The sequence below is a fragment of the Polypterus senegalus genome, chromosome 13, assembly GCF_016835505.1.
Source record: "Polypterus senegalus isolate Bchr_013 chromosome 13, ASM1683550v1, whole genome shotgun sequence".
In the NCBI taxonomy this organism is placed as follows: domain Eukaryota; kingdom Metazoa; phylum Chordata; class Cladistia; order Polypteriformes; family Polypteridae; genus Polypterus; species Polypterus senegalus.
This window is the reverse complement of record NC_053166.1, coordinates 131,967,777-131,983,829: the sequence shown is the minus strand read 5'-3', so window position 1 is coordinate 131,983,829 and position 16,053 is coordinate 131,967,777. Positions and strand designations below refer to the sequence as shown.

General features: G+C 34.9%; 1 protein-coding gene and 1 long non-coding RNA gene across 2 annotated transcripts in view; one reads left to right on the top strand and one right to left on the bottom strand.

The window, feature by feature from the left end:
* snx8a (sorting nexin 8a) overlaps positions 1-16,053 on the top strand; it is a 64,227-nt gene that overhangs the window by 28,127 nt on the left and 20,047 nt on the right. The window contains exon 4 of the mRNA XM_039773980.1: positions 9,529-9,719. Within this exon, the coding sequence (XP_039629914.1) occupies positions 9,529-9,719 (191 nt within the window). The remainder of the gene's footprint in view (positions 1-9,528; positions 9,720-16,053) is intronic.
* The window catches only part of LOC120541963, a 51,467-nt gene that overhangs the window by 20,135 nt on the left and 15,279 nt on the right, over positions 1-16,053 (bottom strand). Inside the window, exon 2 of the long non-coding RNA XR_005636121.1 lies at positions 14,139-14,223. This is a non-coding gene — a long non-coding RNA (uncharacterized LOC120541963). The remainder of the gene's footprint in view (positions 1-14,138; positions 14,224-16,053) is intronic.

Sequence of the window (16,053 nt, the reverse complement as noted above, 5' to 3'; positions counted from 1 at the left end):
ATAAGAAATTCCTGCTATCCGTCTTCATTGTATCAATCCTATATCTACAAAATGTACAGCAATTCTCTGCTATATTGTTTTTCTAAACAAATGAAAATGTATTGGAGCTTTAGCTTTCCTTTAAGACCTGTATCTAGGCAGTGAAATTGAAAGAATAATTTATGTGAATGTTAGAAAACGTAAAACCAATAAAAGGCACCTTAATCACTTCTGACATTTGATCTCATTGTTTCACTTTTGAGGTTTAGTTTCATTACCTCAAACCATATTTATATCTTTAGTGTTTTGCTGTAGTAGATTGTTTTTTTGTTTTCTTTTTGATGGTGAGATAATGTTTTAAAATTTTTAAATATTAAAAAAAATCTTCCATATAATCTTTAGATATTTTCATGTTCACATGCCATATCAATCACCATCCTTGTCATATTGTTCTTTTAGAGAAGAAAAGTGAAGTAGATCGTTGATGGTGTATTTAATCTTTGGGTTTTTTTTTTTATGGTTGACATTGAGTGGATATTTGTGGAGTATGAATGTATAATGAAGTTACTGAAGTATTTTTTTTTTTTTTTTTGGTCGTCATTGGTCCTTTTTAAATGTTATAAAGAGCCCATACATCAGAGAGTATAACTTCCCATTGAAAATAAAGGGAAGTATAGAACAGGTAAAGTGGGGCTACCTATGTTTAAAAGCTACTTGGACTAAAGTAGATTGTTTAAACGGAAACAAGAAGCGAACATATTTAATTTGATAATTATAATTTGATTTGCAATGATGCATGATTTTTTATGAACTCGTGATTAGTAGAGTACAGCCTAAAGGCATGAGGGAGTTGGTGATTAGAGCTGAAGAAGTCTGGTCTTTTCCCTTCACCTTGTTATCATCATCAGTATTAAGTTCTACAGAAAGTAGCATTCAACTAGTGCTATAAGAAATAGCCACCATTCAGTATGTAACTCGGTCATGGTGTTTTTAACAATAACACCAAGATATGAAGGTTGGAACCAGTCCACAGGGGGAAATGGAGGCATTCCATCACTGGGGTTATTCACACACATATCACACTCACACACACCATGGAACTTCAGAGTTGCTAGTTAATTTACCACCCTCACATGTGCGTGGCAAGCACTAGAAGAAACAACTTGTATATCAGTAAATCTTTTTTTTTTTTCTTTCTTTCATTATAAGAAGTGCTTGTCATTTATTTTGGATTTTCTAGTTGTTGATAAAAGTAACTATAAAAACATAAACATTTAGCTATTAAAACATGCATTCTGCATTTATATATTTGCCAGATAGCTAACTTATGTCAAATGTGCTTGACTTGTGGCTTATTGAATTTAACAAGAGAGTATAGAGGAAGAAAAGTACTAAAGAGGGTTTTCCCACTGTCTGACTTTTGTCAGATGGTTGGTTGTTCCACAATTGCCTATGCCACAAATGAGGAAAAGTATAATGTTACACAGCTGTTTCTTGTATATCTACTGTACTGTGAGGACATAACCAAGAACTTCTCATTTATTAATCTTGTTTTTATATATTCGGAGGCGGGCAGGGTGTTTATAACATATAATGTATCACAAACACTTAATGTGTAGCTTTCCTGTGAAATTTCAAACCCCTTCATCGTTTAATTGTGATGGAGCTACAATTTTGTTTTTAAAAATGGCATATAAATTAAAAAGAGAGAAATGGCAGAGTGAGCAGTAAAATAGAAATGTGGACCAGCACTACTTGTGAATGGTCCTAAGTCAGGATCTGTAATTGCCCCTGAAAGCATCTTGCATAATAAACTGGAATAACATAACATTGCCTGAAGTCGAAGCAACAGTCAATGGTGGGTTATACATGTGACAAATAAGAGGCCCACCCTCCAGAGGTCACCTCCTTGTTCCATGGCAAGTGTATGGAGTGTTATTGTACACCAGAGTGCCATGTGGGTGGTTGCAAAACACAGTGGTATCTCATAGCAGTAGATTTTCTTTTTCTGTCAGTTATTTGCGTTTACTTGCAACCAAAAAAACTTGACTAATATGAAGGCAACATTTATTTTATTTTTTTTTCCCATTTCTCTTAAACTATTTTCTTATTCTTACCATGAAAGCTTCTGCTGTTTCCCTTTAACAAGCTTGAAACTTAATGTTTTTACAGGTGTTACTGGGATATAAACATTCCACTCATTTTAAAATATCCGTGTAGTAACTTTTTTTCCCCTCATTCTCAGTTTTTATTTCCTGTTGGACAAATGGTCTTTACTACAATTTTTTTTTTTTTTTTTTATATAGTTATTGGATAATACCATAGCTTCAGGGTTACCAGTCTTATGACCTATGGGTTATATTCAGCTATTTTCTTAATATGGTGCTGTTCTTATTTTGTTTAAGCATTGTAGACCTTTGTCAGCTTGTTTCTGCTTTTGTTATTTGTTACTTTAACAATTTGTGGACAACATTCTCTCTGATGGTAGCATGTTGGCACAGTGGTTAACACTGCTGCTTCATGAATTCAGTATCCTAACTCTGAATCCTGCTCTCAGTCTTTGTTGTCATGGAATTTTCACATTCTTTCATTGTCTGTGTGGGGTTCTCCCCCTCCCCCCATTCCCAAAGACTGGTGGGTTAGAATAATTGGCAACTCTAAACTGGCCTTGTGAGTATGAATATAGATGTGTGCATAAGGGTGCCCTGTGATTGGTTGCTACCCTATTTTAACGCTGCTTTATGCTTTCTGCCTTATGATGACAGGATGTGCTTCAAACCCCCTTCACTCTGAATGGGATTAAAAAGATTGAAGAATATTTATAATCTCTCAATTTATTGCAAAGAGTTTGGTAAATTGTAGGAGCTGGCTTCTGGTCAAGCGTTTGGTTTTTGAATAAAATCCAGTTGCAACAAGTTTTCCTTAAAGAGAGAAAATGTGTGTTTATATAGATTATGTGTGTGCAAACTATGCAATGCATTTTAATGAACCTAGTCAATCCAGAAAAAAGGTTATATGCTGTGAATAGCACTGTGGCACAATAGTTGGTTTTGCTGCCTCAGTGCTTCAAGACACTTGGTTTGACCTGGTCACTGTCAGTTTGGAGATTGCAAGTTTTTCCAACATCTTTCTGAGTTATTCTGTGGGAACTCTCATTATTGTTTTCCCACATTCTGAAAAGATATGTGTTGGGTTGATGGTTAACTGTAGAAAGTCAGTGTTGTGTGGTTTAAAGTCCAACACTTTAACCATTACAAGGATCATTTCCATTTCCTACTCCCTGTGTAAGCATTAACATGCAATTTAACGTGCCTATACTCCATTGTTTTAGTATAAGTAAATAAAGAGGTTCTGCTGTGTTATGATCTTGTAAGTCGCTTTGGATTAAAACCTCAGCCAAATATAATGTAATATTATAATAGTAAATTGTCAAGAAATTGGTGCCTTTTGTGTGTGAATTGCTATTCTCTGTGATAGACTGGTGTTCTTTCAACAGTTTTGTCCTCTGTTTCCACTCTTATGATATGGAATGGACTCTGGTACTGGTACTGTGTAAACTCATGTGTTATCTATAACACCATACTTGAGATAGTTCTGTGCCTTTTAATTAGAACTAATGTAACTCTGAGGTACTTACTCTTTGGAACTCTACATCTAGGATTATCTGTGAAAATTCTTTTAATCTGTTATGTAATTTTGAGTTAAACCACCTACCTTTTTATCTCGCACTTCCAAAGGTGTTTATATTAGACTTTTGAGTACAGTACTTGCTTTGCTGTCTGTGTCCATTATGATGTAAAGATAAATGTAGTCTGTACATCTACCTCTGGTTTGGAAAGATCCAGTGTACCTCACTATGAAAACTGTTCAGTCCTCCTTTATTTTACATATAGCTATTACCAAAATATACAATAACTAGGCAATTTAATGGACTAAGAAGATAATACACTTTAAAGTTTAACGATTGAAAAGAACAAGATTTAAAAAAAAGTGCAGACATAAGAGTTGCCCCATGGTAGACACCTGAAGGATCATGACAGATTTTATACAGTAAGTTTATAAAAAGGAACTTTACAAATTCATGACCACTGCGGTGTATAATAGAAAAAAAATAGCAATATTTATAGATAAGGTGACATAAGAGTTATGTTGTATTCTTTATCACCATTTTAATGGGGCCAAAATTTTAACTGCTTGTTTGCAGTGGATTTATGTTTCATGCATTCCAGAACATGATTTGACCTTTCCAGGGATGTCTGTGTTAGAGAACATATGTCAGCACGTCTGTGAGTAGATTAGTAGATTGCAGTTAAATTTGGCACTGTTATTACAGGGCTAAATCAGTGTTGATTTCTAACAAGATATGATTACAGGAACACCCGACAAATAACAAATAAGTTTCCTTATGAAAAAGTGTCTGAAATAAGTTATAGAAAATGAGAAAATCAACAAATTTTATTCAAAGCACTTTTCAATGGTTTCTACTATGTAAGTCAAAGTGGGGAAAGGTTAGCAGCTGTTGTGCCTCTGCATTTTAAAAAAAATTTTTTTTTTAACAGAAAAAAAATGTTTCAGATAATGGAGAGAGAGAGATAGGGAGCATGCGCTGCACCCACAACATATATTGGGACCCGAGGACAGTGGGTGACACCTCGGCACCACACTGAAACAGTGTGAGGTGTTTTTTTACAATGGCCGATCCTGCCACCAACCTCCAGGGTTTCCCTGTAAATTAGAGCTGAATGCAGATTAATGTCATACCCAAGATGAAACTGTTCTAGTTTAAGGACTTTACTCAAGGGCCCAACGGAGTAGAGTCACTTCTGGCATGTATAGGATTCAAAATATCCAGTGCAGATCTCCAGCTTCAGAGCCACCACTAAGTCCAGATGATAGTGGCCAGGAAACAAATGTCTGCATTATATGTTTGAATTGTTTAATTCCCAACATTTTCTTGAGCAATGGAAGATGTTAAAAGTTAGTGGCAAGTGGAACCAGTGTGTCTAAACGGCAATGCAATACCCCATCTATCTTCAGTCTCATTAATTTATTGGATGCTTCTACTCGGCTGTGATGGATTTTTTTTTTTTAATTATACATTTTGACTGTGGAGTACAGGTGTACTTGCAATGAGAGCACAGAGAAGGCTGTTTGACCTTGGGCCAGGTTTATATAAAGTTTTAATAAAGTTATGCATAACAACATATTGTATTATTTACCACGCAGAAGAGAGAATGTGGAGAGGAAGTTGGAAGAATGGAGAAGGACTTCAGAAGATAAATAGGAAGAAGACAGAGCACATGAGGTTTAATATGATCAGGGTTCAGAATTTAGGCAGCAGGGAGAGCTATTGAAAAGCATTTATAAGTTCGATCAATGAATACGCTTGGGCTCAACCGTGATGGGAATGGAAGTACAAGGGAAGAGAAAGCAATGGAGGCCAAAGTAGAAATGGGTGGATGGGTAAATTAAAAGAAGATCTGAAGGAAAAGCGTTTGACTGAGGCAGAGGTGCAGGACTGAGCTATATGGAAAAGGGTTCATTAAGCACATTGACTCCACGTAGAAGTGGGAAAAGATGAAAAAGTAGTTCTTAATAGTTAGTCCTAAGTGATTTATTATTATTTGTGTATTGAAGGCAGAAATGTTCTTTTCATAGTAGAGTTACAAATCTGAATAATATTCCTTTTAAGTGCACTCTGTTAATTTGAACTGAAGGTGAAAAGTGCCTATACATAAACCTATTTGATGTTTATTTAAAATGATTCTGCAACCTTGAACACTTCTAACCCTATGACATATATACTGAAAAGCAGAATGTAGTAATGCAGGTATTGGTATGGGATGATACTGCTTTGTTTTTTTTTTTTCTTCCCTCTAAACTCTGTATTTTGAATGAACCACCTTCATCCATCTTAATGTTCATCTAGTTGCAAAGGAAGTTTATAAAAGGAAGGAGAAAAATTCTAATTGTTTTTATTAGTATTTATCTGCAACTTCTCAGCACCATGTAGACTGTACTATCAATTTACTTCCTTCCTTCCTTTAGTCTGTAAATGCACTCTCTTCCTTGAGATGGGGAATATAGCTATGCTTGCCTTTTCCCCTTGACTGTAACTTGGAGCCACAAATCTCTAAATAACTGTTTTAACTTTTAAGTGTCAATACATAGAAACAAATTTCCAAACACTGACTTTAATAATTGATTCAACAAAGTGTTGCAAGTGCCTTTTATTTCACATATATATAATTTTTGATTTTTTTTTTTTTCTTTCAGCTTTTAAACCATCCGTTACAGTTTGTTAAAAATTCTAGTCAAGGGCCTTAAATGGCATATTTATAAGAAGATAATTCTTTTTACTCTACCAGTGTTCACTTATTTATGTTCTTCTTTGTAGCTATAAAAGACTAGCAGAGCATCTTAAAATGAAAATAACTCATTAAAGAAATATTTAAGTTGATTCATGATATGTTTTTCCAGACTCTAAGTGAAGTTGTCTTTAGTAATTTAATTAAAACAAACAATGTACCTCAACAAGTGGCTTAGTATTGCACACAGCAAAACACTAACCTTAAATAAAAATTTTAAAGGTATTCAATGTAATTGCTTTGAAGCAGCAGACCTCCTGGTTTCACAAAACATCAATATTTCAGAGATTTGTGACAGCAAAATTAACAATTTTATTTTTTGCAGATTTTAGGGAATTTGTTTTTTAGATGGAAACATACTAGTTATCTTCTTGGTTCATAATGATTAGCATCTCTGCAAATATTAGAAGCTCAGATTTTATGAATATCTTTTAATGATATAATACATAATGTAACAGCTAAAGTCTCTCAAATCTACTGTTGTAGTGTCATCTCTCTCCACCAAAGACAAATTTTACTTTTATAGCGCATCAGAAAATAACTTTAATTTCTGAATTGAAACTAACTGTCCATTAGATCTAGTGCCATCACTCATCTTTGAAAGGGGGTTAACTGGTGAAAATAATGTAGATGTGAATTTCCCCTTGGGATTAATAAAGTATCTATCGATCGATCGATGTCACTTAATTTGGTAGGCTTACATTCTGGTTTTACTGAAAAGGCACACAATTCAGGTGTTCTCTTTGACACCAGTCTTTTAACTCACACTTTACAATATGATCTAACCTGCTTTTTACAGTTTACTAAACAGAAGAATTAAAATATTCTCCCATGTATAAGCAAACCGTAACTTTTACTTGAAAAAAGTGTATTAATTAAATTCTATAAGGCAAGGCATTATTATCTAAATGTTCAAGTTATTCTATTTCTAAACTTCACTTAATTTATGTTGCTATTCTAAACGTAATTAAATAAAACAAGGAAATGTGAAAACCTGCTGTAACTCCTGTTAAGTCTTTGTATTGGTTTTTGTTTAAGCTTGGGACCAATTGAAAAGAAAAAAAAAAAATCTGCTGCCTTACATATAAAGCTTTAGACAGCCTACTCCCAACTGATCTGAACATGTGATCCATTATTTATGTATTATGTTACAGTCTCAAGATGTCAGTCTACATACAAAACTGATCATTAAAAAAAAAAACATTGCTTTATTAAGGATTTAATTTGGTGAAATTGTAGAAGGTCAGGCTTTAGCTACAGGGCCCCAAAGTTTAATGATTTGCCTGCTCATGTAAAAAGCGCATCACTGCGGTGAACATTTAAATCCAGGTTGAACACCCATTACTTTAGTCTAGCATATCCAAATTAGAGCTGCCGATTAGCTGTTTTATATGGTAACTCTTATTGTGTGTCACACTTATTTTTTTTATGCAAATGACAATCATTTGAACTGTTACTGATTTTCCTCTAGTCTCTTTTTGATATCCTACTGTGGCATGTGGTACTGCTACTGTATTGCAAAGCTACTTCTCCTGCCAATGGAAATGTGATGCTGGGATTCTTGGAATTCAGGAATAAAAATTAACCTTTTAATTAGAGTTGCCAGTACAAACTCCTAATATTTGTATAATGTCCATAGGTTGGTCATTAAAGCTAGACTTTGTGACAGACATAGTTACAGTAACAGTTATTTTCTCCAGTAATGCTGTTTACTACAGACACATCTCCATTGAATAGTACAGTTGGATTGAGTGAGCTTAAGAACGTTATGAAATAAGAGGTTTCAAATCAACAGAATTATAGTTGATGGATACAACAGAGTCAGATGTGCACTGAGGCAGGAGACATCAGAAATTACCTGGAAACCATTATAAGTGTCAGTAGTTATTTTGTGGTATAGCTATAGTGTTTTATAAATGCTCATCATGAAAATTAGTATGCCTTATTTCCCATGAGTGCCACCATTAATTTTGGAACTTGGGAGCTATGAGTAGTTTGGATGTCAACGGAGTCAGTGCAACAACAGTGTTCCAGAATGTGCATTATGGTGCCACTGAGATCTTGCATATGTTGTGCCATATTCTAGCAGGTAAGTAGCCATGCAACCATACTCCAGTTAAAGACAGAAAATTAAATGTATTCTTGTGAAAGCTGGCCATTTTGATTGCTGTAGCCCTGATCATTTCTTCCAATTTGGTTTTGGGGGGGGGGAACTCCTAAATTTGCATACCTAATGATGGCTAGAAGATTATCAGTAACAGAAATTATAATGTGATTGGAGACAGAGGTCTCATGGCTAGATATGTCCATACCTTACAGTGGTGGCAAATAGCTACTGCCGCTCCATATTCATTGCTTTCATTGGGTATTATTGGACTTTTTCCACATGTGCAGTACCGATCAACCTCTTTTACAACAACTAGAGTCTGAGTATCCGGTTATGCCTCTCTTTACTATCTTTGTATTCTGTTTCATATGAGTAATTTCCAATTTTGCAGTGGTACATATCATTGATGTTAGTGACAGTATGGTTGGTGCAGCCTGTTGTGAGTAACACTTAAGGGGTTAATTAGAATCATTAGAATTATTTCAGTTGGGTGGAATCTTATATAAATTTGAAAGGGTTTTGGACAAGCAGTTTTCTAAAAGGTGGGCATCTTCAATAAGCGAATCAACATACAAAATGGATTGATTGAATTCATTTTAAAGCTGCACTTTAATGTTTAGACTACTGCTGTACTAGTTTGTTGTAAGTTGCTCATGTTCTAGATTTTTTTAATTACTAATAAAGTTTCACTTTACAAACAAGATTTAAGAAGTAAATGAAGCACTCAAACTAATACCAAAATTGGTTTCATTTTGATTAGTTCATATGACGTACAAAAAACTGTTTAAATAAAGAAAAGTATATTTTGCTGATAGATTATTTGGCAGTATACTTGTATCTATGGTAATGGTCATATTTAAAAAATGTAAAGCAAAAGTGAGTAAATCAAACAAAATAGACACTTAAGTTTTTAGTTTGAAAAAATACAAAATTACTAAAATTGAGTGTATCAAATGTTATACAGTATTGATTATTGTGACTTTCCAAATTTTCACATAAAATAAAAGTGGTGTTTATGAAATGTATGCTGTAATGTTATATATATTTTTTTCTTTCTAATCTTTCATACTTTAGAGTTTCCAAAACCTCATTTGGGTGAACTGGTTGATCTTCAAGCTCTGAAAATGCAGTCTACTTCTGATAACCCTTTACTCCTTACACAAACACTCCTGGAACTGCAGGATATAGACACCATTCAAGTGGAGCTCATTCCAGAGAAGAAGGGACTGTTTCTGAAACATTTTGAGTACGAGGTCACCAGCCAGGTACAGAAAGACATACTATATACACTGCAAAGAATTGTGCTCTTTACACTATTTGGAACATAATTAAGTCAAAAGTTAGCTTAAGAGTGTCTGATGTAATGTTTAGAAGGTGAACAGAACAAAAAGAGTTGCTTCTAAAGTGCCACTATAATAAGTGGAGTGTTTCATGTTACCTTTTAACCTCCTTGGCATTAATCCCAAGCGTGATTCAGGTTTTGTGTGTTATGGTTATGCCGAAGTCAGACTCGGGGTGACAGTTAATTATTCACTTTACAACATAAAGCCCCAAAAACTCTCAGGAGAGTATTCTGCTGACTTAGAGTGGATGAAATAACATTTTGCTGCAAAAAATCATGAATATTTGTATGTGCTTTGCTACTTTAATGTAACTCATCAATATTCATGAGGAGGGCAGAACCTTTAATCAAAACACAGTGATGTGTAAATGAGAAGCTGTAAAACCAGTTTTATAACAAATTGAAACTGAATCATTAGTCGAATCCAGCCATAGTGATGACAATGTGAATGGATCATCAGATGTTGACACTGATAGTGAAGCTATTGCATACAGTACAGCACAACCAAACCATCCTGATATGTCTGGTAATTCAGTCTCATGAAGCTTCAACCATGGTAAAAGTAGCTTTGTGGCAGAATAGTTGTGTTTAAGTAAAAGGACAAGAAAGACGTTGGGCCCAAAACTGTTCTATAGCAATTCAGTAATTGTTTACTGCTCTGATGCCAATCTTGCTGATCATAAAATATGTCATTATGATAGCAGTTGACAAGAAGAATTCATAACTAATTGCAGAATTACTGCAGTTAAGGGTTCTTCTATAGCAAGAGTTCCCAAAGTGGTTGATATCGACCCCCTGGGGTCGATTTGAACTTTCTAGGGGTCAGTAGTTTCAATAAAAAAATGTGGGGGTTGACGACAGCAAAAATAGACCCCCTTACTACTGCTATTTGTTTGTTACTTCAAAATATCTATGATTCCAATTGGTACCTAATTAAGAAGTAAAATAATTCAAAAAAACACTTTTTTGAAAAAAACACATTACACACCAAACTTGCAAATGAACAGGTAAAATGTGTTGTTATAAGAGTCACACAAGAATGCATGAAAATGCATGTAGCACAAACATGTCTGTGCATTGTCTTATCGAACGTATCAAAGCAAGTGCGGACATGAAAAACCGTTGCATGTCCACACTTGCTCGCGGTGGGATGAGACGACGGGTATTCGATATTAGCAAAATCTATCGGTCTTGTACGGTCATGCTTTCATAAAATACTATAAATTGGTTCGTTTGATGTGACAGGTACTTATTTGTGATTTGAACTTTGAATATAATTATTTATTGAGGAGCAGTACTACAAAAAAGAAAATCCGACACAGGGCACAGTTTATTTATTCGTGTTTAAATAAAAATCTTCTGTTTCAAGTAAGTACATATTTTATTGTTGGGGTTTTTTTTTTTGGTTTTTTTTATCACAGGGGCTGTTGAAATTGTTTGTTGTTAAAAGTTTTTATTTCTTCAAATGATAATATGACTGAACCAAAAAAGAAATGCAGACAGTACAGCTTGGACTTTGTTTTTATTTTGAATTTACGTATTTCTTTCATAAATGTCAAAAATGTAAAAAAACTCTGCTCATATTTTTTTGCTTTAATTTTCGTTAGTGCAGGTTTCGATATTAAATGTTGCACAAGATAATGCCATATTCCGTAGTCCTTTTATCTTTTTCAGTTATTAATTACAAGTGATCAAAATGAAAAGTTTGATATCTAGTGAAATATTTAATATTAAGTGCTGTACAAATGTATTAATCTGAGTAAGTAAGGTAAATGACTAGGTTGACGGTTGTAAAGGTTTTGGTAAAGGGGTCTGCGGCCGAAAAAAGTTTGGGAACTCTTGCATGATTTGGCTCAAAAACTAATCAGCACATTGTCAACTCATAACAAGCTTGAGTTTCGAGTTTGGTATTTTTCCATCCAGCCGTTTTAGCTCTAGACTGTCCTCAAACTGTGACACACAGACACACACCCATAATCGAGATATGGATGTTTTCAAAATCGGGGGCCCTAAAATGTCACAATCCATCAAAAACCCGAGATCATAATTTTTGACAAATCTAAAGCTTTTGCTCCTTCCTCATAGGTGATAAGTTATGGTGGAAGAGGGCTCAAAGCAAAAATATAAGAAAAGTGTACCAAAAAACATGCTTCTACTGTCCAGGTTGTCAGGCAGGTTGGTGACTGTTTCAAAACTTGTTGCATGAAGGATTTGTACTAAATCTGCATCAGTACAGCAATGCACATTAGATGTGACTCTCCTACTGTATTTGTGTTGACCTTTTAGTTTTTACTTGTTTCTGTTGCACATTTTTTCTTGTTGAGCTAAAAACCTTGAATTTTTTTCTTTTTCTATATGGTAAACATAACACTAAGGAGATTAAACTATTTGTATTGTTAACACTTTCTATAGATTGAAGCTAAAGTATTTTTTTATTGTAGTTTTCACATTTTTGAATAACCTGGTAGAGTTCATGTAATCGCACTCAGTGTGACTTCAACATCAGTGTGTCTTTTCATTTTGAGGTGCATTACATTAATATTACCATAGTATTACACATTGGGTGTGATTCTACCTGCTTACCAAGTGCTTTCATACAGCCTCCTGAAATTATTCCTCGATACTTTTAGTTGAGAACCACTAACCTATAATCCTCTATCTGTAAATACTATACACCCCACTGAGTACAATTACTGTTATTACGAAACAGGTAAATGAATAAATAAAGGAAAGTGCCATCCTACAGCAATGCCAATAAGTAAATAAAAATTGTATTATGATTTTTTTGTTAATTGCTATGCAAGCATTTGGATATAGCCAATTTAATATCTGAAAGAATTTAAAACCTTTTCCTCTTTACTATTGAGTAATTATTGCAAATTAAAAAGCAGATGCATGGGGTTTTTTTTTTTTTTGTTTTGTTTTTTTAAAGAAGTCCCTTCACGGGGAATTACTGTAGCATTTCACTTCCTGAAATTCTAAGAACGGGCCATACTTGGGGACCCAGGCAGGATATCCTGAAGAAGACACTGACCCTTGTACTCTGACACATGCAGATCCTGCCAACTGTGCAAAACAGAACTTTTACAGTGTATTTTAAAACCCGTCCTATCAGTGTGCTTTTTTATATAAAGAAAATATTTCTAATTTGAAAAAAGGGTATGTGTGCTTACACAAGTGGAAAAAGGAATCTCCGATGCTTATACAGTGTGATGATGATTGTGTGGTGTTTAATTTTGGATTATTTCCACTGTACATTGGGCCAAATTTGTAATAAACATTTTGGTGCATATTTTATTAAGCTGTATCAGCACTGGAAATGTCTTTATAAATTATACTAAAGAAGCATTTTTTTTTTTTTTTTGCTCAAAACCTTACAATACTGAATGGTTAAACATACCATAGAGAAGATTTATGTAAATTCCTATCCTTAGGAGATGGCCATGCTCAACTTTTGAATAATTGATAAATTGTCTGTGACACAGAAAGAAGTAAGCATCTACCAATACAGACACAGAACTCCAGTGTTGTATTCCTGAAATTATTTTTAAATTAATGACTGTTGTAAACAAGTTCGGCAGTATACGCATGGTGTAATATTACTTGGTTAAATGATTTGAAAGTTGTACCTTTCTCATTTTTAGTTACTTTATGAAAGAGTCTGTTAACACATTTTTGTTAAATATTTTTGTAATGAGTCATATTCAAAGTAACAGCAGTAATACCTGTAGAATACAGTTACTTGCATTAGTATATTTATTTAAATTCATCCATCCATCCATTTTCTAACCTGCTGAATCTGAACACAGGGTCACGGGGGTCTGCTGGAGCCAATCCCAGCCAGCACAGGGCACAAGGCAGGAACCAATACCGGGCAGGGTGCCAACCCACCGCAGGACACACACACAAACACACCCACACACCCACGCACCAAGCACACACTAGGGCCAATTTAGAATCACCAATCCACCTAACCTGCATGTCTTTGGACTGTGGGAGGAAACCGGAGTGCCCGGAGGAAACCAACGCAGACACGGGGAGAACATGCACACTCCACGCAGGGAGGACCCGGGAAGCGAACCCGGGTCTCCTAACTGCGAGGCAGCAGCGCTACCACTGCGCCACCGTGCCGCCCTTATTTAAATTCACGTTTATTAATAGTACTTTAGTACATTACATATTTGAAAACCAAGCAAAATTTTTATTTATTTTTTGCTGCTTTGGACGATGTTTGAATACAGGTCATATTTGTTCATCTAGACTAAAGGACAAGTGCTTACATACTTTAATTCCTTTCCCCTTATATTAATTTCTAGGTAGGTGTCTTTTATGGTTAACTTACCACAAGCAGCAAGAGAAGTAAGCTGGTGTACCAGTGCCTGACTGCCATCAATTCGGTATCTGTTTTACTCGTCTGACAGTCACTCCTGACAGCAAAAGAGGAAAATATACAACATATGAGTGACCATGAAGTGACCTCTCTTAAAAGCTATTTCTGAAGTAGTTAACTAATCTGCAATTGAATTCACACATAATGCTTCTCTTTTTTTTTTTAAGACAGAGTTTGCAAAATTACCAATGGTATTAAATTGGAGGTTTTGAAATTTCAAAACTTCACATGCACAACTTAAGATATCTCCACAAAAATGATACTTTCCTGGCAAATTTCCTTTAGGAGGTAAACATGCCAGATTTCAACAAAATCAGCCCATTTGTAACAAGGTTGTTTCATGCGAACAGACAGACATGGCAGCCGCAGTAGGTGCTTTTCATGTTACATAAAAGGTAATGAGCTTAGGTATATTATGTTCTATGGAAGTTATTTTCTTTTTCCCTTAAAATTTTCTTTGTTTCATCATTATGGCTGTTAAAAGATGAGTTCATAAGTATTAAGAAGTTGTTCCAGGATCTTTGCCTTAACATACAGTTACTGTTAAAACCTTCATGTTCTACCCATACCTGCAGCAAATCTACTGACCTTTTTCTGCTACAGATCTTACATTGGTAACCTGCTTTGAAGGTTACTTACCCATTGCCAGATCATTTTCATTATCTAGAGTTTACAAAGTTGTGGACTTTACCAAATGTGTATAAAATTGTAAAATGCCCCATGGATGGTGTAAGTAGGCTGGTAGCCTAGAGACTTATTTATTCAACCAAGCTACAGAATAGAGTTTTTCCTTCCCACTTCTTATTTGTTAAGTAGTCAAATCTCATTTGTTAAGTATAGTAGCAAAACTTTGCTTGTGGCTGCACAATGTTGCCATGGTTACTGCTGCTGACTCACAAATTTGGCATCCTAAGGCCTCAGATCCCTCACGCAGTCGTTGCCCCTATTGACTTTGCATGCTTGCAGGGGTTTTCCTTCAGCAGCCCCCGAGGTATGTGTTTTAGGTTAGCTGGTGAGTCCAGGTTTGGGTCTGTGTTAGTGTCAGTATGGGTGTGCTCTTAAGTGAACTCTGCAAGATGAACTTGCTTTCTTTTCTTGTGTTTTGAGGTAATCCCAGAGCATATCTGATTTTGCTGGCATAAGTGTCTGGTTCATACTACTTAGAAAAAAACTACAGGGAAAACTGGCTGTTCCACACTCTTTATAGAAATTAGTAAAAAGGGTAGCTCTTCAGACTATAGAACTGTTGCATTAAAATGATTTGAAAGCATACAACTTTTTGGAATTTTTTTTTTTTTTTTTAAACAGTTATTTAAATTTATTATATATAGTGTTAGTCAGTGGTTCTCAGACTTAGTCATGGGAAGCCCAAGTGGCTGTGGGGTTTTCTGTTCCAATCAGCCTGACAATCAAGGGAGTCATTTTACCTTTAATTGTTCTCATTTTGAAGATAGTTGGAAATATTGGTATTTTTGCTATAGCTTACAACCCTTACATTTTTGTTGTTTTTAAAATGATTAGGCTTTTTACTCTGAAGTTTCTTCTGTTAATTGTATTCTAATGATGACAGACAACAATCCGAGCAGATACTCAAGCGAAGGACACTGAATGCTGAAAGGCTGCAGCTGTTTTAAGTGTCAGACTATTGTGCTCTTTAGCAGATCATGGATTAAATGACTATATATATATATATATATATATATATATATATATATATATATATATATATATATATATATATATATATATATATATATATATAATAATATTGTGGTCCGGCCGGGGACGCCCAGGAGGACGAGAGGAGGGCTTCTGCCTCCTCCAGACCGTGAGGGGGCGTCCGTCCTGGTTATGCAGGAGGCCTCGG